Below are 22,736 nucleotides of genomic sequence, written 5' to 3' on the forward strand. Positions count from 1 at the left end.
TTTCTTGTGCTGAGGACCACATAGTACTGGACACAGCAGTGCAGGTGGGGTCTCACAAGAATGGAGTTAGAGGGGCACAATCCCCTCCCTCGACCTGCTGGCCATGCTTCCTTTGATGCAGCCCAGGATACAGTTAACCTGTCCTGCAATCGCACCTTGCTGGCTCATGTCCAGCTTTTCACCCACCAGCACCCCAAATCCTTCTCCACAGGGCTGCTCTCAGTCTCTCAAATTTGAGAGATCTCGAGGTGCTGGAGCGAGTGCAGAGGAGGGCAACGAAGCTGGTGAAAGGACTGGAGAATAAATCCTGTGAGGAGAGACTGAAGGAGCTGGGACTGTTTAGCTTGAGGAGGAGGAGGCTGAGGGGAGACCTCATCCCTCTCTGCAGCTCCTGACAGGACATTGCAGAGAGGCTGGGGCTGGGCTCTGCTCACAGGGGATCAGGGACAGAACAAGGGGGAACGGCTTTAAACTCCAACAGGGGAGGGTCAGGCTGGACATGAGGAAAAAATTTTTCACCAAAAGAGTGGTCAGAGAGTGGAATAGGCTGTCCAAGGAGGGGTGGAGTCCCCATCCCTGGATGTGTTTAAGGGTCTTTTAGATGAGATGCTGGGGGATGTGGGGTAGGGGAGAACTTTGTAGAGTAGGGCTGGTGGTTGGACTCGATGATTTCAAGGGTCTTTCCCAACGTGAATGATTCTGTGAATCTCTTCATTGCCCAGCCTGTACCGATAGCAGGGATTGCCCTGACCCATGTGCAGGACCTTTCGCTTGGCCTTGTTGAACTTCATGAGATTCACGCAGGCCTGCTTCTCGAGCTTGTCCAGGTCCCTCTGGATGGCATCCTGTCCCTCAGGCGTGTCAACCACTACACTCAGCTTGGTGTTACCTGCAGACTTGCTGAGGGTGCACTCAATCCCCCTGTCCATGTCATTGATGAAGATATTAAATAGTATTGGTGCCAGTACAGACCCTGGAGAGACACTGCTCATTACTGGTTTCCACTTGGGCTCTGAGCCATTGACTGTAACTCTGGACGTGGATATCCAGCCAGTTCCTTACTCATCTAGCAGTCCATCCATCAAACCCATCTCTCTCCAGTTTAGAGGTAAAAGTGTTATGGTGGTCCAGGTGAGCAGTAGGCTAAACACAAGTGAGCAGTGTAGGCTCATTGGTACCGTGCTGTATCAACAGGAGTATAAACAGTTGAACTCCTTGACCGGTTCCCAGGTCAAGTGAAGAGATTATTCCCCTTTACTCAGCACTGGTTAGACCACATCTCGAATATCACATCCAGTTTTGGGCTCGCCAGTGCCAGGTAAGTGCTGGTAAGGTTGGGTGAGTTCAGCAGAGAGGCACTGAGGTGCTCAGGGCCTGGAGTACCTGAGGTGCAAGGAGAAGCTGAGGGAGCTGGGCTTGTTCTGGACTTGAAAGGAGAAGGTTTCAGGAGGACGTTCCAACCTCGATGAGTCTGTGATTCTGTAGCTGGTGAGGAGCTCGGTAAAGAGGTACATAGCCTTTCACTGTTTTATTTTGCAGAATCTCACCAAGTCCTCGCTCAGCTGCTGGACACCTTGTTGGTGATTGGCACAAAGCTCACAGAGAATCCGTCTGTCAGGATGAGACTGGTAGAGGTAGCCTGCAAGGTAAGGCAGCCTCCCTGGGGCAGGAGTCTTCTGTCACTGCCACAGGACAAAAATATGTAGTGAGAGTTTAAATAATTATCACTTCTCTCAACAAACTGTTCAATACTAACATTTTTTAACTGCTAGGAATCTTAATATGATTGATTGTTTCAAAGGGGTGAAAGAACAATAAGAATCCAATTACATCTGTTCTTCTGTTCCATTCCACAGCATCTGACCGATTCTTCTCATGGTGTAAGAAATAAGTGTCTTCAGTTAATTGGCTGTCTTGGACCAGTGGAAAAAGGTGCTGCAAAAGAAGCTGAAAGCCAGGCTGCCAAAGATGTACAGAAGATAATAGGAGATCATTTTAATGACCAGGACCCTCGTGTTAGGACTGCAGCTATAAAAGCCATGGTAAGTGTTGCTGGTACAGTGGAATAAACTGTTCGGGGTTACATGAGGAAGCTGGTAGGGCGCTGCAAACTAATCCAAAGAGGTTTGGGTTAGAGATTATTTAATTAATTTAGTAAAGGTCCATTTATCATATTAAATTTACCTGAAAAAATAAGCTAGGTCTTGAAACAGGAGAGTAATGTGACATCTCAAAGGGTATTTTAGTGATTCATAATAACTTCTCTTTCAGCTGTAGCTCAAGAAGCTTTTCAGTTTGACTCTTTTGAGAGTATATAGGCTCTTTCTTTTAGTGGCAAATCTGTATTTTGTGATTTAGCATTGGTTACCAGAATTACAATAAGCCACTAGTACTCCATCATGCCATAGAAAGCTGCTTGTGGCAGGAAACCTGTATGTTAAGTCCAGGAAGAATTTTGTTTGTATGTTTTTAAACAACGTTTATGTTTTGCCGCATGGTCACATTCTCTAGCTGTTTATGAGGTTTAGTGGTTTTTCATGTGGGCTGGAGTGTGGGGACCCTTCAGAAGTTTTTGGCTTTGCAGAAATGCAAGCAAAGACCCTGCACTGGAGAGTTTTGCTTAATGTGAGGTGCCTGTGAGTATATGGGTATAGGGAAGTTTCTGTTAGTACCCTTAACGTTTATAACAATATCCCATCTAACATGATGGTCAACAAGGGTATTTGAATTGAGGGTATTTGAATTAATGCTGTTAAACTCCAAAGAAAGAAGCAGGATGCATTTGAGGAGATCAGATTGCACTTAAACCTGTCTGGGATCTCCCTCTGCTGGAGGTTGCACTCATCCCTCATTTTCATTCTATTCTGATTTCTGTTGGTACAGCTTTTTTTTAAAGTCATTTGAGTGACCTTTACCATGGCATTCAACCAAATCCATAGCAAGTTTTTTGACTTGAATTTATAATTACAGCACAAAGATAACTGTCTTTCTGTTGTTTGAAGCACGGAAACATCCTGAATGAATTCAGGGTCACTAACCACTTTGAGGATTCTTGATCGTAGTTTTCCTTGCTACTGTGTTTTTATTTTTTTGTCACTGGCTGGTTGTACTTTGAAGAAGTGGATATAGAAAAGCAACTGTTTCTTGCCAACTGTATTTGTTTATTAGTCAGATTCATGATACTACCTTACTCAAGGTAGAAACAATGTTTAGTAGAACAGTTTTTGCTATTCCTCTGGTTCTGTAACTGAAAGATTTACGGGGCATGAAAACTCATTGGCAATGGTGCTTTTGGGTCTGTGTTTCAGGAATGGTAGTAAATTTTGAAGATTCATGTATCTATTTTAATTATGGTTGAATATGGCTAACATTAAACAGTTGTTTGAAGATTGAGAGAATGGACAAACAGTGTATTTATATCAGTTGTATTTTCCTGATCAATTGAAGTATGAACGGCTGTAAAGTTTAAAAAAATTATACTGATGTCAAGATTAGTATTTAAAATACAGCCAAGATAATGAAATATTTTAATTATAGCAGTAAGCAAGAAATGCAAGCAACTAAGTTTACTCAAAGCAGAAAAAACAGTGATGAAAACTGTGTCTGTGTCAGTTAAACCTATAGTTATACTTCCTTGTGGATTTCTTTTTTCTGTAGCTGCAGCTTCATGAAAGAGGATTAAAATTACAGCAAGCTATTTACAGTCAGGTAAAACCTTATGTTTTTATTTTGTACTTCTTTGCATATCTTGCTTTTTGACAGTGTTTGAGATGAGGAGGGCACTGAATGGAAGTGGAGTATTTTGCACTTAGGTTCCCTGTATTCCTTATTAATAGTCCTACGGCAGTGGAAATAAAAATCTGTTTTTCATCTGTTGTGCTTGAGCACACTAAAGCATGTGCTTTCATAGATGTTGTTTATTGGGGGAAATAATCAGGGGAAGGCCAAGGCATTATGTAATTATTACTGTCAGCTGGCAATCTTCAGGTCTTAAACCTTTGTTCATTGGAGAGTACCCATGAAGCCTGTATTTGTTATGTCAGTAGAGCTGCACAGCTGAAGCCTGTATCGCATTACTTCTATTACAGATTCACATTTTGTGCTTCCTGCATAGTGCAGGCGATTCTAGAGTTTTACAGCATGTGCTTGATTGACTTTATTAAAACTGGTCTACCTGATTAAACTTGGAAATACTAGGGAGTAGAAGGGAAGAGTAAATTCATCCTGATTTTTAATTTGTCCAAACTGATTTATGGTGAGAATCCTAAATCCGCTGTGTGAAGTGTGGGAGATGTTTCAGGTATATTGGACTGTGAATCTTCTTTCAGGCCTGCAAGCTGTTGGCAGATGATTATGAGCAAGTGCGCAGTGCTGCAGTTCAGCTAATTTGGGTCCTCAGTCAGCTTTACCCTGAAAGGTATGTCCTGTATGCAAAGTGACTCAAAGTATTGGCAGACTAATCATCCTAATCCCAAGAGTTTTATGCCAGTAAGTCTCAGGAGTAGTTGTTAGCAAATGTGTGCAAATTCCTGATAACTGATGAGAAAACACTCATCCGGATGACGTTTCGCTTCCTGGTACTTGTTGCACATCCATAGGAATTCAGCATAGTTGTTTCTTGCTTGATTCCATCCAGCATGACGTGTGATCAGCATACTGATTTATGTTTCTCTGTGTTAGCATTGTCCCGATTCCTTCTTCTAATGAAGAAATTCGCTTGGTTGATGATGCATTTGGAAAAATCTGTCATATGGTTAGCGATGGTTCCTGGGTTGTTAGAGTACAAGCTGCTAAGTTATTGGTAAGTCATTATCTAGCTGAAAACAGTTCATCGTACGTTACTTTTGCTTTTCATGTATATTTGAAAAAAAAAAATATGGGAGGATGTTTAAAAACTGTATAGGTAAATTTCTACCAAAATTTTGAGAAGAAAGAAATAAGAGAGGTTGAGGAAACCCAGAAGTTTCTCAGCTGAGCTCTGCAGTGATTCTTTCCTTGAGAGTAGAGGGTTGGGTATCCAAGAAAAAGCCAAGTACTTCGCATAACTCCCTCCTCCTCCTTCTCCAGCACAGGATATGTAAACCAACTGAACTCAAGAAAGGCCATGTTAGCCTCAGTGGGAAAATAAGCCATTCTGACTGTCTTAAGTAAACTTGTTTAGACTCTGACACATGATAGTGTCGAGCATTATATAAAGCTATAAGAATCAGTAGATAAGATTAGAAGTTGTCTTGGAATATATATTCTATATAATCAGGAAATTATATGGTGAATTTAGAATAATCCCATTTCTTCCTTTTGAATTTTGCTTTTTTTTTTCTTTAGGGTTCCATGCAACAAGTTAGCTCCCATTTCTTAGAGCAGACCCTTGACAAGAAGCTCATGTCAGATCTGAGGGTATGTAAATGTTTGGGTTTGTTTTTACTGTGTGTACCGTACTAAAATGGCACAACAGGTATGTAATGTGGAGTGTGTGTGTTTACCACGTCCTTGCCTCAGGGATGCTGAGAGTTAATTGATGATGACAGGTTTTCTTTTAGATTAAAGTCCATGAAGCAATTGCTAGTTTTAGATTTCATTAGCCAAGCTTGTAGTAAACAGCTCTAGGCTATTCAGGTTTCACAGATGAGAGGTAAATGTTTGTGTTCTTCTGGCAGTCTTTTGGCTAAAAGATTTATTGTGTACAGAAAGACTGCATCCTAGTTTTAGGAGCAAGTTTATGGAAACATCCTGCAAGATCTGACCAGTAGACCTAAACATTTCAAGAGACATGAGTAGCTAAAGGCTGGGACTCCTGAGCCCTATGAACAAAACTTTTCAGTAAAATTCCTTCCTTAAGCAACTCGCTCGAGGTATTGTGTTCAGTTTTTCTATCTAGGAAAGAATGATGAAGAGCTGCTGGTTTTTGTGGGCTGCTTTGTAAAGGCTGTTGAAGGAAGTGCCACACACCTTTCTGTACGGTGTGGAGGGAGAGGAGATGGACTGGCAGGCGTGCTGAATGAATATTGCATTTACACATTACTGAACTCTGTATAGTATTGATAGTCATTGCAGTTCAACTGTTAAACTGCAGTTAAATACTTTAAAGTGATAACATCTGGTTTTTGCAGATTAGTTGTTAGATACTTAACTAGATGTGCCTTTGCTCTGACTCAGTTTGGCTGTTCTTATAATGGATGTCTAAGAATATGTTAATTCAAATATATGAGTTATTATCGTTTCCCAACATTCGAAGTACAAATTGTTACTGGCAACTAGAAATATTCATAGAAGAGAAGGTACTATTTGCTTTTCTTAGCATTTGCATGTGTGTGTCAACGTCTAAGCCTCTAGCTACATCTATTTTCAAATCCAGTAAAGCCATTTAATATTTTGTTTGGTCATATTTAAAGTTTACCGTGGTTGTAACTGAAAAACTTGTTTGAACAGAGGAAGCGCACTGCACATGAGCGAGCCAAAGAACTCTACAGCTCTGGGGAGTTTTCAAGTGGCAGGAAGTGGGGAGATGATGCTCCCAAAGAAGAAATTGATACAGGCGCTGTGAACTTGATTGAATCCGGAGCTTGTGGGGCTTTTGTTCATGGCCTGGAAGATGAGATGTATGGTAAGTGTTAACCTACTACGGAATGACTAAAGAAGGAGGTATGGGCTGGCTAATAAACTTTGGTTTTCTGGGTGTTTTTTTGGTCAAAATACGTCACTTGGCTATTGTGTTTGGGTATTTTTAACAAATCGTGGACTTCAGGGCGGTGGGTTTTTATTCCGTTATGATCTGTTTCAAAGATGCTACAGTGTTGCGCAGAACTTTGGCTAGAAAGGTTCCACTGAGTAGACAAAAAAATAGCTTCCTATAAATGGTAAAGTTTTAGTAAAATACCTGTTAAGAAGTGGTTGCGTATGTTATGCAGAAACCTGCTGGGATTATTGTTTTTATTGACTTAAATGTAACGGTTGCATGTGGTTCTAAATTGGCGACATTAGTTGCTGCTGTTTGAAACTGGTGTTTTCTCTGCAGGAAGGAAAATTGAAATTTATAGAACTAGTTTAAACCTAGCACTACAAGGAATCTGTGTGTCCATGGAGTCCATTAATCATTTTTTTTTGTGAACATAGCAGCTTCCATCCTAACAAAGGTTAGAACTCGTGGAGATGAACCCACACATTTTGCTTAAATATTTCAGAAGCCACCAGCTCCAACAAACAGAAGTTTTCTTCTCGTTTCCAACCCGATTTTATCCACAGCCAATTTATACTCATTTGTTCTTAGCCAGTGGTAGGTTTCAGATTTAAATAGTTGTTGCTTTTTTCGGGGACTGGCTTCCCTAATGAATCAAACGGGCTAGGCTCCTTTTAGTCTCTGCTGCTCTAAAGCTTTCATCTTGACCGGCTAGAGTGCATTATTGAAAATTGGTGACTGGATCTGAAAAGATACTGAAAGTGTCTTTTCAGGTACTTAAATTTCAGTTGAGGTCTTGCTTACGTCTTTAGCAACGTTCTTGATAATTCTTTTTCTTAATGCAAATATCTGTGTTCTGAGGTCACATTTACCTGTTCCACAGCGCTATTGTATCAGTCTCTTGTGGTCTTCCCGTGATGGACTCGAAGGCCATAGTCTTTTTCCAACAGATTATATCTGATCTGTTCTTTTAAAGAGGGTGAATTATGAGTGTCAAACTGAAACACAGACGTTCTTGAGCTCCAAGGTTTGGCTGTAGCATTGACCATGCTGACGGCCTCAGGAAAGTCTGTGTGCTACCCTTCCCAGCCCAACTTCCCCGTGGGTGAAGATTTATATTTCTTAAGGCTATTGAGAGCAGTTGGTATTTACATAGAACTGTGAAAATGCCGAGCTCTGAATGTTATTCCGGAATTTGCTTTGAATGTTACAGGAAGGACAAGGCTAAATTAGAGAGTACAAAACCATATAACAAAAATATTACTGTAGATTATATTATAAAAGTTGGTTTATTGTTCCATGACTTCTGCAAAGCACACTTTCCTAAGTGCTTGAAAATGCACTCTCCCCAAAGCTTGAAAATGCAACTTTGTGTTTTTCTGACTGACAGTGAAAAAGTTTTCTCTGGTTCAGTCCATCGACCTGTGAAACACATTCTCCAGTTTCTTGTGCCATAGGTTTTGTGGCAGTATTGTGCTACTGGGGAGTGTTAATAAAATGGAAAGATGTGGAATATACACAGATCTTTAAATAATGTAGAACTCTCCCTCCACTGCAGCTTTTTTAAACGCTGCTGAGCTCCCTTACTTGCAACACTGCTTCATTTCTTGAATTCCATGTTGTAACTTAAATCTAAATTAGTGTGTCAGCTTCTGAAAGCAATATTGGCAAAATGTTTTTCTTCTGTAATACCTTGGTCTTAATGACCACAGAGACTTGTGGTTGTGACAAAAGCTTCATTACTGAATAAGCAGGAGTCTCGCTGTGTTTGCATTTTTCTACTTAATCAGAATCATCAGGAATCAAATATGTTCTTTAAGAACAATAGGTCTGAAAGCTACACACGAGTTTAAGTAAATGTTTTCAAGATGAACTAATTTGAATGAAAAGTAAAAGTATGTTTAAAACAATAATGTTTGCAAGACATCAAATTCTTATTTTTATGATCGCGGCACATAAATGTTATGGAAGCTAGCGAGGATGGCTGCAGGGAGGAGAATCTCATCTCCACTTAAGCTTGTTCTGTTTGGGTATTCTTCAAATTCTTGTGATGTTTTACAGTACGAATACACTCTTGGACAACTTTTGATGCATTTTTGCTTAAATTCTGAGGCATATTAATAATTAGGTGGTACGTTTTTCCTTTCTTTTGAGGAATCCAAAGTCGTGAAGCAGAGGAGTTCCGTTCTGTTTACTGCCAAAATGCTGATACTCAAGGGCTTTTCAGCAATTCATGAAGTGCTACATAGCAAGCTAAAAAAGCAGCGAGTGCTCCGAGCAATTAAAATGTCAGGAAGAGTAAAACAAGCAGAGTTTAATTATCTAAATTAGTTTGCTTAAGATACCAGGGTTATAGCTACGCTTGCAAAATGCACGATGAAATACGTAATATTTATTGTTGGATAGGAGACCTATTTTTCACCTGAAGTCCCTCTGCAGGTGCTTACGCCAGCAGAACGCACCGTCTTAGAGGTGAAGCTTTTGATTTGAAGACTTGCCTGTGAAAAGGTCCCTAATGGCATGGGTCCCTGCTTAATCTCCATCTCCTCAGGGTTTCTTTAGCATCTCCTGTCCTTAGCCCAGTGCTTGGATAACATGAAGCCTGGCGTTGGCTGGTACATCCTTTTAAACAGCACTAACAATTAATTCCCTCCCTCTCTTTTAATAGAGGTTCGGATCGCTGCGGTCGAAGCCCTCTGTATGTTGGCTCAGTCTTCGCCTTCTTTTGCGGAGAAGTGCCTGGATTTTTTGGTTGATATGTTTAATGATGAAATTGAGGAGGTGAGATTGCAGTCGATACACACAATGAGAAAAATTTCCAACAATATCACGCTGCGGGAAGACCAACTGGATACTGTGTTAGCTGTCTTGGAGGTAAGAAATTCTTGAGGAGGGAAAAAAATTGCATTCCTGCTTTCTTTGGGGTACTTAATTATCCAATCAGCCCCCTCCTCTGAGATGAAACTGTCCACCTCTTGTTGTTGGTTTTCTTGCTCTTTTTTGAACACCCCTAAAGACTCTTAAGGTCTAGTAGCTTGTGATCTCCAGGACAAAAGAATGCTTTCAAAATAGATTAATTCCAGGTAAAAACTCTTCCCTTGATCACTGTACTGTTGCTTCATGTGTGTTTCCTTCTGTCTTGTTTTGTGGTCCAGCACTCTGCACCCCTTCATGTTGAATACAACTTCATTTTCTTTCTGTTTCCTTTGTTCAGCTGCTTTGGCTACACCTTCACTCACCAAGCAGAGCCAGGATACGGGCCTGAGTGCTCTCTTCTGACTGTTGAGAGGGTTTGTTAGCAAGCTCTCCTAGATTTGGCCTTTCCCAAGCAGTCAGTGCTCAGCCAGGATCCGGGGGCTGGGATGAATCAGCTGCTGGTCCTGGTTGATGGCTTTGATCCAGGAAGGGGAGGAGATTTTGCCTGTGTGAACAGCGCTGTCCCAAACTGCTTCCTCTCAGACCTGATTCATTTGCTGAGTTATAGCCCTTGAGACATGGGGTTTTTGATGCTGCTGCATGTGGTAGGCAGGTTTCTCCTTCTTTTGGGTCATCTCCCAGCCTCAGGTGGAGCTACAAATTTGCTATTTCTGTCTTTTCACCTGCTGTTTTCTTAACCCAGGGCAACAGTGACTTCTTTCAGTTGTGCCCCAGGAAGAAGCAAACTAACCAGCCTGTTTTATCAGTTTGTGACAAATCCTGTGGAATGTGAACTAAATTTCCAAGTGCAGCAATGAGTTTTAGGTGCCTCACATTTTGATGTAGTTGATTTACATTTGTTCAAGTTGGACACCTGTGCATCAAGGTATAAAAGCATCTGGGTTAGACTGGGGCTCTCTCTTACACTTCTATGCTGACTTATCATGTATGATAAATCATACATGTATTATGGCTTATATTATCATAATTATTAGGTATTAGGATAGCTAAAGTGTGAGAATTAATAACATTTTGATGGGGTTGATTCTGAAAGGTGATTGCTTACTTTCTGTAAAATCCATCTTCCGGTACCAAAATAAAGGATATGGGAAAATCGCATTAACTTTGGTGCCTAAATTTGTTCCAAGAGTGTAAATATGGAACAGTTGGGTGTGGAGGTAACTTCTGTTTTCACCCCACCACTTTGACTTTATCTGAATAACTCTACCAGCTATTCCTTGCTTTTCTGACCAGGCTTTGGATTATGCTTTCCCTGTTGTCCCTCGATCTCAGCTTCCATTGAGTTGTGCTCCTCTCTGTCCCTTCGTAGTCTTGTGCTTTGCTTCTCTCTGTACTTCCAGCGTTCCATATGACTCACCTGGAGTATTTTATGTCCATGGGCATTTCATTCCAGTCCTTAGAGTACGTTTTCTCTCGGTCATAGTCTGCCTTCCAGCACCAAATTAAGGAATGGCTGAGCAGCCCTGCTGTGCTTTCCTCCTTTGACCATTTGTGTATGTGTTGGCTGTCATTTAAGAGCCTTTACAAGAGGACTGCTCTTTCTTCTTTTGTGTAAGACAGTGATGAATGAGCTGTTGATACTTAGCAAATTAGAATTTAAAAAAAAAAATCCACCACTGAAACGCACCCAGTTTTCGTCTCCTGTCAAATTTCACATTCTATCCAGCAGTGCCACACAAGTGCTGATAGCAAGGAAGTATAGTACATTGATAAGGAATGGCAAGATGGTTTTTGGCAGAAGGAATGTCATTAATTAAGCTGGAGTTTAGCCACAGCACTTCTAAAAATGTTGCTTGGAGATTGTACAAGCTCCTCTGTACAGCGTCACCCTGGTCTAAAAAATAAAATGGGTGCAGTGAGACTTTAAAAGCAGTACATTGGGGATCCCACATGATCATAACAAAGTTCCTGACTGAACTTGTGTGGGTTTTTTTTTAATTGTCCATCTATAAACCAGTAGTTAGGTCAAGTGTCTTTATCCTACAGATGATCACTGTTAGTCTAGTCTGTCCAGCCATTGACATGTCCTCAACACTTGCACAAACCTGGAGGCTGGTGACTGGGTTAAAGGCTTGTGGAATTGAGCTTCACATGTTGAATGATAAAAGGCTTCTCTGAAGTCGATAAAACAATCTTTGGTGGTTGTTTTGCTGAGTTACCCAGCGCCTTCCTTTTCTGTTACTTCCTATACCTAAGGGTGCAACATCACCGAAACCAAACAGCGATTCTTGCTCCGTTTGAGAAGGTTGGTGGTGAAGCAGTTCCCATTCATTCCGGTAAATGAAGCCCATGGGTGGATGAGAGCAGCAGGAGATTCTGCAGCAGTTGCCTGCTCTGTCACTTCATCTGTGCTCAGCTATGATAACTAGAAACGTGTGCTGTTTTTCAGATGCCTCTAGTACTAATTCAGCCAAGGAGCAAAAACTTACCTTTAAAGTAAATGTGTATGCAGGCACATCTTCTTCTTCAGCACTCAAAGATGCCTGGATTGTTTGGGTTTTGGGTTGTTTGGTCTTTTTTAGGATTCTTCAAGGGACATTCGGGAAGCGCTTCATGAACTGTTGTGTTGCACCAATGTCTCAACTAAAGAAGGAATCCATCTTGCACTGGTGGAGCTGCTGAAAAACCTAACTAAGTATCCCACAGACAGAGAATCCATATGGAAGTGAGTGTGTGCACTGTCCTTGTGTGTCTGCTTGTTTTCCTATTCTTTTTAGTACCTGGGGCATTAGGCAAATATTGAGCTAACAAGTGTATTGTATAATATATTGTATAATATTGTATGACAGGTATACAATCCTGTCGTTTTGTAAATATTTGGAATAGTGGCTGTACTAAGCATTGTACATACTGAAGATTGATATAGAAACTCTGTGATGTTCTTGCTTGTCAGTGCTCGTAGTGGGAATCGAGAACTGATGACCACTCCTGGAAGTAGCTTTCTATTACAAGCACTCAAAGTATTCCCAGAAAAGATGAATTCCACCTTCAGTTTACAACCTCATCTCTTCTATGCAACAATTGTTTTGTGGTTACTTGACACTGCATTAAATAGTAATATTTACCAACGGTTGATTATATTAGTCATGACAAGTGGATTGGCTAGATGGCATTGTGCTGTTGGAGGCACTTTTTCTGTCTGAGCAAAAATAATGGAACGTTTGTGTGGGTTGTTTTTTGTTGGTTTTTTTTTTGTTCTTTAATGGAAGCAACAAAGGAAGTGATGCTCCAGCATGCATGGTTTGAGATGGAATTCTTGGGTATTATTGGAAACACTTATTTTAGTCTGCTTTGTCTTCCAGTGTACTCTTGACATTGTTTTTGGAGTTTGGGGTTTTTGGGTTTTGTTATTTGGTTGGGTTTTTACCTCCTCACTCCTTTATTTCTGAAGAAAAAAAATCACACTCCATTGTTAGCATTCAGTATGAAAGCTTTTCTTGGGTTGTATAGCTCCAGGTATTACGTATTTCTTGGGACAGTTTAAATAAAAGAATTTTATTACTGCTGTCTTTTTCAAGCCGTCCTCTCAGTTTTCTTGGATTCTATCAAATATTAACTCAAGTACTCAGCCATGAAGAGAATGCAGGATTTTGATGCTGACCAGCACTCCAAGTACTGCTGCAACCTAAAGTAATAATGCTTTAAAATGTTTTATTTCTCAATGTACATGTTTACTAAGAAATATTTCAATATTTCCAGATGCTTGAAGTTCTTGGGAAGCAGGCATCCCACTTTGGTGCTTCCATTAGTCCCAGAGCTGCTGAGCACCCATCCGTTCTTTGACACCCCAGAACCAGACATGGATGACCCAGCCTGTATCTTTTTCATGAAGCCAGTTGATTATTTTGACTGTGATAGATTTTATTGATATTTTCCTGATGCTCACATTTTTAAAACTGTTTCAAACTGTAGCAGACAATCCTGTAGCTATTTCTGAATCCCTTTGCCACTTAGTTTTATTACTCAGCAAGTGATGGAATAACTGTTACCTGGAACCATCTTCATAAATACCAGTGTGGTATAATTGGCCTTATTTTATACTGTGATGAATAATCAAGCAATTTGTAAAGGTTTAGGCTTTGCAGATGAGCCCCTGATGAGCCCTTTTATGTGAAAACGTTCGTCTAGTTTGCACTAATTTTGAAGAGGCTTTAGCTTTTATATAAGAAGGGTGGTTTTCCTTGTCTGTTTTCTTTTTAGGTAAAACATCTCCTACCCTTACTGTTGTGCAGTGTGTAGAACAGGACCATCTCTTACTGCAGCAGTGACTGAATCCCCATAATGCTATAAATTTAGTATCTCTTTGAAATAATTCAAAATCAGAAATCCTTGTATTAATGTTAGCACTTCTGGTGCTTTAGAATACAAACTGTTATTGTTATACCATTATCCTTAACAATAGGAGATGCCTTGGAAATGTGAAATACCGTTTTTCCATTGTTCGTTCTCCTTGCGTCCCTTCTGCGTGATTGCAGAATGTAATGTTGTTTCTGATGCATGCTGTGAGATGTTAGACTGAAACAGCTCTCTTCCTCTGTGAAGCTACTCCTTGTTTCTCTCACCAGTCATGTCATCAGCTAGAACTTCTATACAGATTAAATAAATACCTTGTAAGAATTGAAAAGGGCTAGAATTGGGCAGAGAGAAAAGTTAATCCCTAATCGGCTGAGTAATAATTTGAATAAATTTGTCCTATGAATTGAGAACTGAAGGAACATTGTAGGGCAGAGAAAGCTCAGTGCACCTTCCTGCTCTCAACCAATTAATATTATTTGAGAGAATGTTCTGGAGGTAACTTATCACCAAATTTTATGGAGAGAAAGTCTGAGAAAGACAGGCCTGAGAGCCGAGGTAGACGACCTGAATGGTATGTTTCCAGTGTAAACTGTTAATTAAAGGCATGGTTCTGTCTGATTCAAAGCACTTAGCAAATTTGAAACAGATTAGTTGAATAGCTTCAGCTGAAAATTTGGAAAGAATTCTGGGCAAAGAGAAGAAATTGGTTTAAGTGGAGGCTTGGTAGCCCATGGATGCAGAAGATTTTTCAGGAGGTGAGAGATGTGTGTTCAGTCCCTTCCGTAGCTGAACCCACTTCTTCCCTGTGCAAGCGAGAGCCCAGAGAATAATAAGCTTTGCACTGGGATCCTTTTACACTCTCCTGTTAGAGATCTTATGCTTGAGGTGACCCTGTTGCAGGTGAGTGCCCCAGCCATTGGGCTGATTGAAGCCTTTAGCTGCCCTCCGAATCTCTCTGGCTCTCGGACTGTGAAAATGATTTTTCCATTCCAGAATTATCTTCCTCTGTTTGATTCTTTAGTTTGTTTTAAGTCTGTATAAGAGGGATGTTACTCGGGGCATCAAGGGAAACACAACAGTTTTAAAAGAGTTGGGGGTAAATGTTTAATTTTAGGTGGTGTTTGGGAACCAAACTGGTAAGCGCAGTGTAAGCTTTGAGGAAGAGTAAAACTCCACCTAAGGAGCATGTTCTGCATTTGTAATCCCTGTCTCCTCTCCTTTGTGTCACCCCTGAGCCATCCCACGTTGGCAGTAACATCCTTCCTCCAGTATGGCCCATCCTGTCATGTTTGTGCTTTGTGCTTGGTTTTCAGCTGCTCAGACAGCTGCCTCTGGGTTTTGCTCAGCATTCTCCAACTGTAAAGAACTTTGTAAAAAATCTCCAGCAAAGAAAGGGTTGAGGAACTGTTGTTTTAACTTGCCATCCCCAAGGAGCTCTTCTTGCTGTTGTTTATTTTTCTTTAACAATTCATTTCAATAGACATTGCTGTGCTGGTTCTGATTTTTAATGCTGCTAAAAGTTGCCCAACAATGCCTGCCCTGTTCTCTGATCATACATTTAGACATTATGCCTATCTTCGGGACAGTCTCTCTCATCTGGTTCCTCCATTAAGAGTAAGTTGAATGAGTTTGGTTTGCACTTCACCACTCTGTTATGAATATTGCTGGTCTCTTCCATGTCTGTCAATGTGGAACACTTCAATTGTAAAAGCTTTTTCTCCCAAGCACCAAGTGAATAGATACTGAAATGTACATTGAGTAAGGAGAGCCAAATATTAAATTGTTGCAGTATGGATTTTGTAATATTTTGGGGAGAATAACAACATTACTGCTCTCAAGTGAGACTAGCACATGGTTTGCTGCTAAGGAAAGAATACTGGGAGGGCAGGATTCCTGGGAGCTTTCTGTAGCTCTGACTGCGTGGGGAAGGGGAGCTTAGCCTTTGTAGATCTTCCAACATTTGACTTGCCTCCTACCTAATCGGTTTACTCATGGATGAGATGTGTTCCCTGCTGCTTTGAAGCATGTTTTTCCTGCATGGAAGTCTGGGTGGGACTCAAGTTGGTTGTAAGTCTTATTACAGCTCATAAAATGAATTGTGTCTTGTGTGGTCCTGGGCTTCCCTTGACTTCACAGTGTCATAGTTAATAGATGAGGAAGATGTTTCCCTCAAAGGGATGCTGAAGTTTAACCTGAAGATCTCTAGCTGCAAGTGGATTATAAAATGGAGGGTGTTAACTAACAAAGATAAAAGATACAGACTTGAAATCCTTGATAGAAATGTTGAATTTGAGAAATAAATCAGAGCTCTCAACTGGTAGTTGTTAAATAACGCAGCAGCATTTTTCAGTGTTGTTACTTGTGTCAGACTTTGTATGCATGTGTTTCTTCTTGCTTAGTTGCCAGGTAGAAAGCTGGTGTCCTCCCCTGTCTCTCCCAGTATTACACCGCACGAAGATCCTTCCCAGCAGTTCTTGCATCAGAGCCTGGAGAGGGTTTACAACCTTCAGCACCTCGACCCGCAGGGCATACAGGAGCTGCTGGAATTTACCATCCGGTAAGGCTGCACGCTGACCTCTTCACGGGGAGATCCGTGAGGATTCCCAATTTCTCTGCAGCAGGTGCTTTGCTGCTGAAAATCGTGTTGTACTTTGCCATCAGGCACTTAGCCTGAGAATTCTGGAGAGCCTTGTGATAAAAAGGTATTTGCGGCCTGTTTGAAGGAAAACTGATGGTCTCAGCTGTGGTTTTGCCCCACTGAATAATCAGTGTGTGTTTTTGGGGGGAGCATCTTTTCAGAGCGTGGTAAGAGTCAGGTAAGGGTGTTCTTGGACTGTTCACTTATGGTAAAATACACTTTCAGTTTTTAATAGATGACAGCCTTGTGTGTCATTCTTACTTCTCTGTCCCTGTATGAGTCCCTCATTTTGATCATACTATTTTTAATGTACATGTGCAGGGGGTTTTTTTTGGTTTGTTTTTGTGGGAAGAGAGAGGTTTTCCCCTTTGCTTTTCTCATTTCCAGGTCGTGTGGCCTTTCATTCAGCAGGAGAGGACCTGCTTGTGGTGCTTTGTTGGCTTCTTATCACCAGTCCCACTTCTAAAGGACTTTGGCATTCTTCATCAGTTTGAAAATTAGAGAGATTTTCCTGGAATTGACAATATTATTGTGTGTTGCTGTCTGCTGTTGTATAGTTAAGGGTGTACAGGATGGCTTCTGAATGTGGGTTTTGTGCTGTGTCTTCCGTTTCATCCCTAGACTGATTTACTCAAATGAAACACCCAAAAAGTGTTTGTCTGATTCCTCTGATTGGGAAGAGGAAAACAGCCTTATTTTTGAGAGTTGGAAAAACAATCTAAAATGCTTTCTTTGGAATATGGAATTCCAAAAAGCATTATTCTTTTCTTTCCCTGCAAATTAGCTGCCTTTTCTGTATGTGTAGCTGTTAAATCACTTTCATGCCCACCTGCAGTGGTGAATAAACAGTGTGCTCCTCACTGAAAACCCACTGTGAAAACTATATGGTTTGTCTTCAGCTGTTTTAAAGCTACTAAACAGAGTCTCAAAGCATTCAATGCACTAAATGCTTGAAGCAGGTAATCTCTTGGCAGAGCATCCAGAATCTTGTAGGCATGATAAAGGTCTGGAAACCTCGCAGGCCCTGGATGTTTTTGATTTTGAGTGTAGAAGTCGTGTTGGAGGTGGCTGCATGCGTAACTTCTATGCAGTAAAGGACAGTAATGCTTTGGAGTTGTTAGAAATTATTGGCTTGGCTTTTTTTCCTGCTGGGATCACCACCCAGGAACTGTACCGAACCAGCTGCAGTTTTCCACCCTTAAGAAAAGGGAGGATTTAAGATGAAAAGAAAAAAAAAAAAATGTTAAAGGTTATTTTGCAGAGGGTGAGAGTTTCCTGCACCAACAATTTGCTTGCTGAGAGGAAAGGGATAGAAGAGGCTCACAGCAGTGGATTCTGTGGTGGGACATAACTCCCTCCTCCTTTATCATTGTTGTCATCGGGGGAAGTAGTACAGACCTCGTGGAGCTGGTGTCTACTTGGGGCTTGCATTCCTAACCACACTCAAGACTTGATGCTCTCCCCCAGGCTCTGTAGCTGAAATTGTAAGACAGGCTTTTTTAACAAACTGGTCTTTGTGGTTTAGTTTCTCCATCTATACAGCAGGAATTTTTTTTGTCTTGCAGGGATGTTGAAATCTGTTTAAGATTTGTGAGGGAATAGGATTGGGGGAACTGGGAACAGTAGAAGACTGGAAAATGGAGTATCTGCCGAGCTGTTAGCTGAGAGATGACATCCTGTTCCCCGTTGGTGTGTTGTGATGCATTAAATACAACATGGGGATTAAGCGCCCGGGAGTCTCCTTTTCTCTCTGCTCTCTGGGAGAAGATGAAAAGGAGTCACTATGTAAGGCTCAGGCTGGCTCTCCTGTTGTTGCATTGAAGGAAGGCACAGCCACTCTGTTTAGGAGAGGGTTTTTTTGGCTGCAAATTACACAGATAATCTCATGGATTTTTTTTTTTTTTTGGTGTCAGCCCTCAGCAACCTTCTGGCTTGGCAGAGCTGAAGTTTCAGAGTTGCGTCATAAATGCAAAGATAAAATAAACAAAAGGGTCATCTGAAGAAAAAATATTATTTTTAATAATACAGTATTATTTTTTATAAAATGCATTAATAATACAAAAACATGGAAGTAGAGTGATCATTTTAGTATGCTTTGGATCAAAGCAAAATGCAGAGAAGAACAGAAATATGTTGAATCCACATCATCCAACCTATTTTCAGTTCTGTAACAAAAAATGAGCTTTGTTTTCTTAACACACACTTTTGATTTTAAAACATGTTTAAGAAGCCTTTTTGGGTTCCATTAACTGTCATTTTTTTTTTTCTATCAAGTTAAAAGCTACTTCTATTGCTGTATGATTTACAAGAAATACCAGACAACACACAACAGCTAGTTGGGCAAATATCAGTACATCAGATTTCAGCTTGGTGTAAAAAGGCAGCTGTATTTCAGATATGCTTGGTTGCATGAGCCTGACGTGTTCCAAACAACCTTTTCTAGCCAACATGAATAGTTAGATTTCCCAGCAGTGTAACACAAATGGGTCGTTAGCTGCTGTAGAAGTCTGGAGTGTTTTAAGTTAAATCTGGAACTGCTATGCTGTATGGTTCCCATAGGGCTGCAGAGTAATGTGGGTTGACAGACTTACTGCTTCCACTGCTGTGCTCGTGTCAGCCTCCAGGAAGAAAGGAGATGCCAAGTCCCAAGGTGCAAACTGGTTTGTACTGCATGTTTTGCTACTGCTTCTGGTCCTTATTCTAAGGAGAAGAAAAAAAGCAAGGTGCAGGAATAGTTGGCTTCATCGTTGCTGTTGCTTTGTTCTGAGTGCACTTAGATTAACCTGCTTGCTGTCTCAACATTGGGTTTTTTCTTTTTTTTTTTTTTTTTTTTTCCCACATGCTTCAGTGATCTTCAGAGGCTTGGAGAACTGCAGTCAGAACTGGCAGGGATGGCAGATTTCACTGCAACTTACCTTCAGTGTCAGCTGCTCCTCATCAAGGTTTGACTTCATCTGTGGTTTTTGGACTGTTCTTCAGAAATGCCCCCAGTCCCTCACAGTGGTGCACTTTCATGTTTTGATGTTTGTGCTGAAAATGATGTATGATGGAAGCACAGGTTCCACGGATTTCTGATATTCCTGCTTCCCTTCTGTGGCAAATAATTTATGCAGTAGCTTTGCCAATGCGTATGCCAGCGCAGATCTCTGCTGTACGTAGGGCTTATGTTGGTTCATGTGCATTTTGCCAGTGCTGAGTTTATTTTCTGACACAAACCACAGTGGAGGCAACTACTCTGTAGCCTTTTGTGTTACGAGAGTAACTTTGCTCATGGCCACCAAAATGCTTTGTGCTAGACTGGTGCTATAAGTGGAATTTTTATAGATGGTGGTTTGTAGGCAGCTTTTTTGACGCCAATGCCAAAGAAATTCTTTAGACTCGATTGGGCAAAATATCAGTTGTGCTTTTTTACAGTGCTGAAATGATCTACTTGTTTGGTATTAGCAGATGAAGTGGTTACTCTGACACCATGGCAGCAACCCTTTTCAAAGTCAGCTTCTTGCTGTAAACAGGAACTCATTTTTTGCTTCACTTCTCAAACTCTAAGCTGTCAGAGTATTTAAGTTAGTCTCCTGGCATTCTTTAGGTGTTTGAATGTGACTTACGCATAAAGCAAGAACCAAAGCAAGCCACAAACAGGATTCCAGAAGGGACTCAGTAAAAGCTTTGTTATGTAAAAGCAAGAAGGGATTTCAGTTTCTTTGTTAAATGCATAGCTGCCAGTTGGCATATCTCATGGCAGCCCTCAGATCCTTGGAATACATTTATCACCCAAAGAAGGCATTCTAGATGAGCAGTGTTACAGTTCAGTACAATCCTAGCTAAATCCAGAACTTTTGCCAAAGTGAAATGTGCTCTCCGGGCGGAGGACCAGCATTTGGAGGTGGCTTTGTTGCCCTTCTCCAGGGTTTGAGTGGAGGGAACCAGATGGTTTGTGTATCTGGCAAAGAGAAGGGGTCTGTTTGGAAGAAGGGGGTAAAAGCTGCATCAGCTGTTCTTAGCTTGATGCAGAAGAGTCAGTAATGTGGCTGAAATTAAAAGTAACTCGTTGTATCATACAATTAGGAATTTGATATGACAGATAGAACCCAAATGCCAGAGCAGCCCTTTTCAGCAGATTTCTTTATAATTGCTTCTTTACCCGATAGAAAGAAGCTGCTGGGGGGAAAAAGTATCTTCATTTCCCAGCCTCTTAAGGCTCAGAAGGTTCCAGGCCTTTAAGGGCTCTACATAACCTGTGATTTTAGGGGTCATTAGCTGGGGTTCTGGGGCCAACCTAGGTGAAGGATACGGTCTATATGTTCTTGAGCTTTGGCTACAGCCAGCTTTGTGTGTAGCTGTATCTAAGGATGGGCAGCTTCAAAAGGAGGCAGTGATGTAAATCATCCAGTCAAACTTTCTTAATTTTTTAAAATGTAAACCAAAAAGCAATTAGGGTGTGGTCGTGTGGTTTGAGTTGTTTGGTGTTTGTTTGTTTTTTTTTATGTAAATATGAATATCAGTAGCTGATCTACACTCAGTATTCATAGCAACTCCAGGATCTTTGGTGGGGCAGAGACTGTCAACAGTAGAGTTCAGAAATAGGACTGTATAGGTGTGTTTCTGGGGACAGTTGTTAATGTTTCTACCTTTTGCCTTCAATCTCTGATTGCCCTGATCTTGGTGATAAAGCAGTGGGAGGTGATAAAGCAGTGGGCTGTTGATTTCTAGTAAGTGACTTCGTTCTGCTTAAAGTTGCCCTTAAGAAGTACTGAAGAGTTTGGAACAGCCCGTCTCTAATTCATAGCTGTGTTAATATTATTCTCAACTTCTATCATATTTTATAGTTGTATAGGTATCTCTGTATTTATAGAAAAATACATATTTTGGAGGCCTTGGTTTCTTTCCCGTTTTGTATTTAAAAGCACAAAAGAAAACTTTGCCCCATTTTTTCAACCAATCTGTTGGTGTACAGCTGAGAGACAGGGTATCTTCTCTGCTCCCGAGCCCATCTAGCACAGCATTACAATGTTTAGACTGACCTGGGTGTTTATCATCATTTCATGTTTTTTTTTCTCTAGGCCTTGCAGGAGAAGCTGTGGAACGTGGCAGCTCCTCTGTACCTGAAACAGAACGCGTTAGCGTCTGCTGCTGCAAAACAGGTGAGGTTGGCTCTGCATGGGGGCAAGTCCTCAGATATGAGCCCTTCTGTGGCCGTGCAACAATAATACACTCTGAACTTCCACTGCTGTGGTCTGTCCAAGTAAATCTTAGTTCCCCGAAGTGGAGTAATTTCTCTCATCTTTTGAAGATGAGTGGTGAGTGGAGGAGGTTCATAACGCCTGTAAAAAGATAAATATTGCACCCATCTTACAGAACAAGAAAGAAGATTTGGAAAACTTTGGGCTGCTCGTCCTCACCTTATTACTGGGAAAGGTTGTGGACCAACTCCTCTTAAAAGCCGTTTCTAAATAAAGTGAAGGTGATTAGGAACAGCCAAAATGCATTTCTCAAGGGTAAATTATGCCTGACTGACATCACTGCTCTCTATGATGAGTGGACTGGTGCTCTGAACAAGGGGAGGGCAGCGGGTGTCATGTCTCTTGACTTTAGCAAAGCCTTTGATGCAGTCTCCCGTTGTTTCCTTTTCACCAAACTGGGGCAGGATTCTGGCTGAATAAGTGGGTGATAAGGCTTCTCCAAATTGAGGTGCCAGTTGATATGCTGGAGGCCACGGCTGCTCTTCAGGCTGGTCTGGACAGGCTGGGGAATTGCGATGATGGGAACCTTCTGCTGTCCCACATGGGGATCCCAGTGGACAACACGTTGAACGTGAGGCAGTAAAGAAGGTCAACTGCATCCTGGGCTGTCTTAGCAAGAGCATAGCCAGCAGGTCTGGGCAAGTGGTCCTTCCCCTCTTCTCAGGTCTGAGGGCTGTGTTGTGTTTTGGGCTCCTCAGTAGAAGGAAGGTGTGACAAACTGGAGCAAGTTCAGCAGAAGGCCACCAAGGTGGTTGGGGACTGAAGTACGTTCCTTGCAAGGAGAGGTTGAGGGAACTGCACGTGTCCAGCCTGGAGGAGAGAAGGCTTCAGGGTGGATTTACTGCTGTCTACCACTGTAGGATGTAGATGAGAGAGAGCCAGACCGCTCTGGACAAGAGGCAGTGGACACAAATTGGAATATGAGAAATTCTGATTACATATAAAACAG

The 22,736-nt window shown here is 41.3% G+C and overlaps 1 protein-coding gene across 2 annotated transcripts in view; it reads left to right on the forward strand.

Annotated features, from left to right (window-relative positions):
* Nucleotides 1-22,736, forward strand: part of INTS4 (integrator complex subunit 4) — a 37,380-nt gene that overhangs the window by 5,221 nt on the left and 9,423 nt on the right. For both annotated transcript variants that reach the window (XM_074918434.1, XM_074918442.1), the window contains exons 4-17: nucleotides 1,540-1,646; nucleotides 1,857-2,042; nucleotides 3,658-3,708; nucleotides 4,329-4,417; nucleotides 4,681-4,801; nucleotides 5,326-5,397; nucleotides 6,430-6,604; nucleotides 9,345-9,550; nucleotides 12,136-12,278; nucleotides 13,313-13,428; nucleotides 15,390-15,523; nucleotides 16,309-16,466; nucleotides 19,396-19,489; nucleotides 21,608-21,688. In XM_074918434.1, coding sequence (XP_074774535.1) covers nucleotides 1,540-1,646; nucleotides 1,857-2,042; nucleotides 3,658-3,708; nucleotides 4,329-4,417; nucleotides 4,681-4,801; nucleotides 5,326-5,397; nucleotides 6,430-6,604; nucleotides 9,345-9,550; nucleotides 12,136-12,278; nucleotides 13,313-13,428; nucleotides 15,390-15,523; nucleotides 16,309-16,466; nucleotides 19,396-19,489; nucleotides 21,608-21,688 — 1,733 coding nt within the window. The remainder of the gene's footprint in view (nucleotides 1-1,539; nucleotides 1,647-1,856; nucleotides 2,043-3,657; nucleotides 3,709-4,328; nucleotides 4,418-4,680; nucleotides 4,802-5,325; nucleotides 5,398-6,429; nucleotides 6,605-9,344; nucleotides 9,551-12,135; nucleotides 12,279-13,312; nucleotides 13,429-15,389; nucleotides 15,524-16,308; nucleotides 16,467-19,395; nucleotides 19,490-21,607; nucleotides 21,689-22,736) is intronic.

Source organism: Athene noctua, chromosome 1 (assembly GCF_965140245.1).
Source record: "Athene noctua chromosome 1, bAthNoc1.hap1.1, whole genome shotgun sequence".
Classification (NCBI taxonomy): Eukaryota; Metazoa; Chordata; class Aves; order Strigiformes; family Strigidae; genus Athene; species Athene noctua.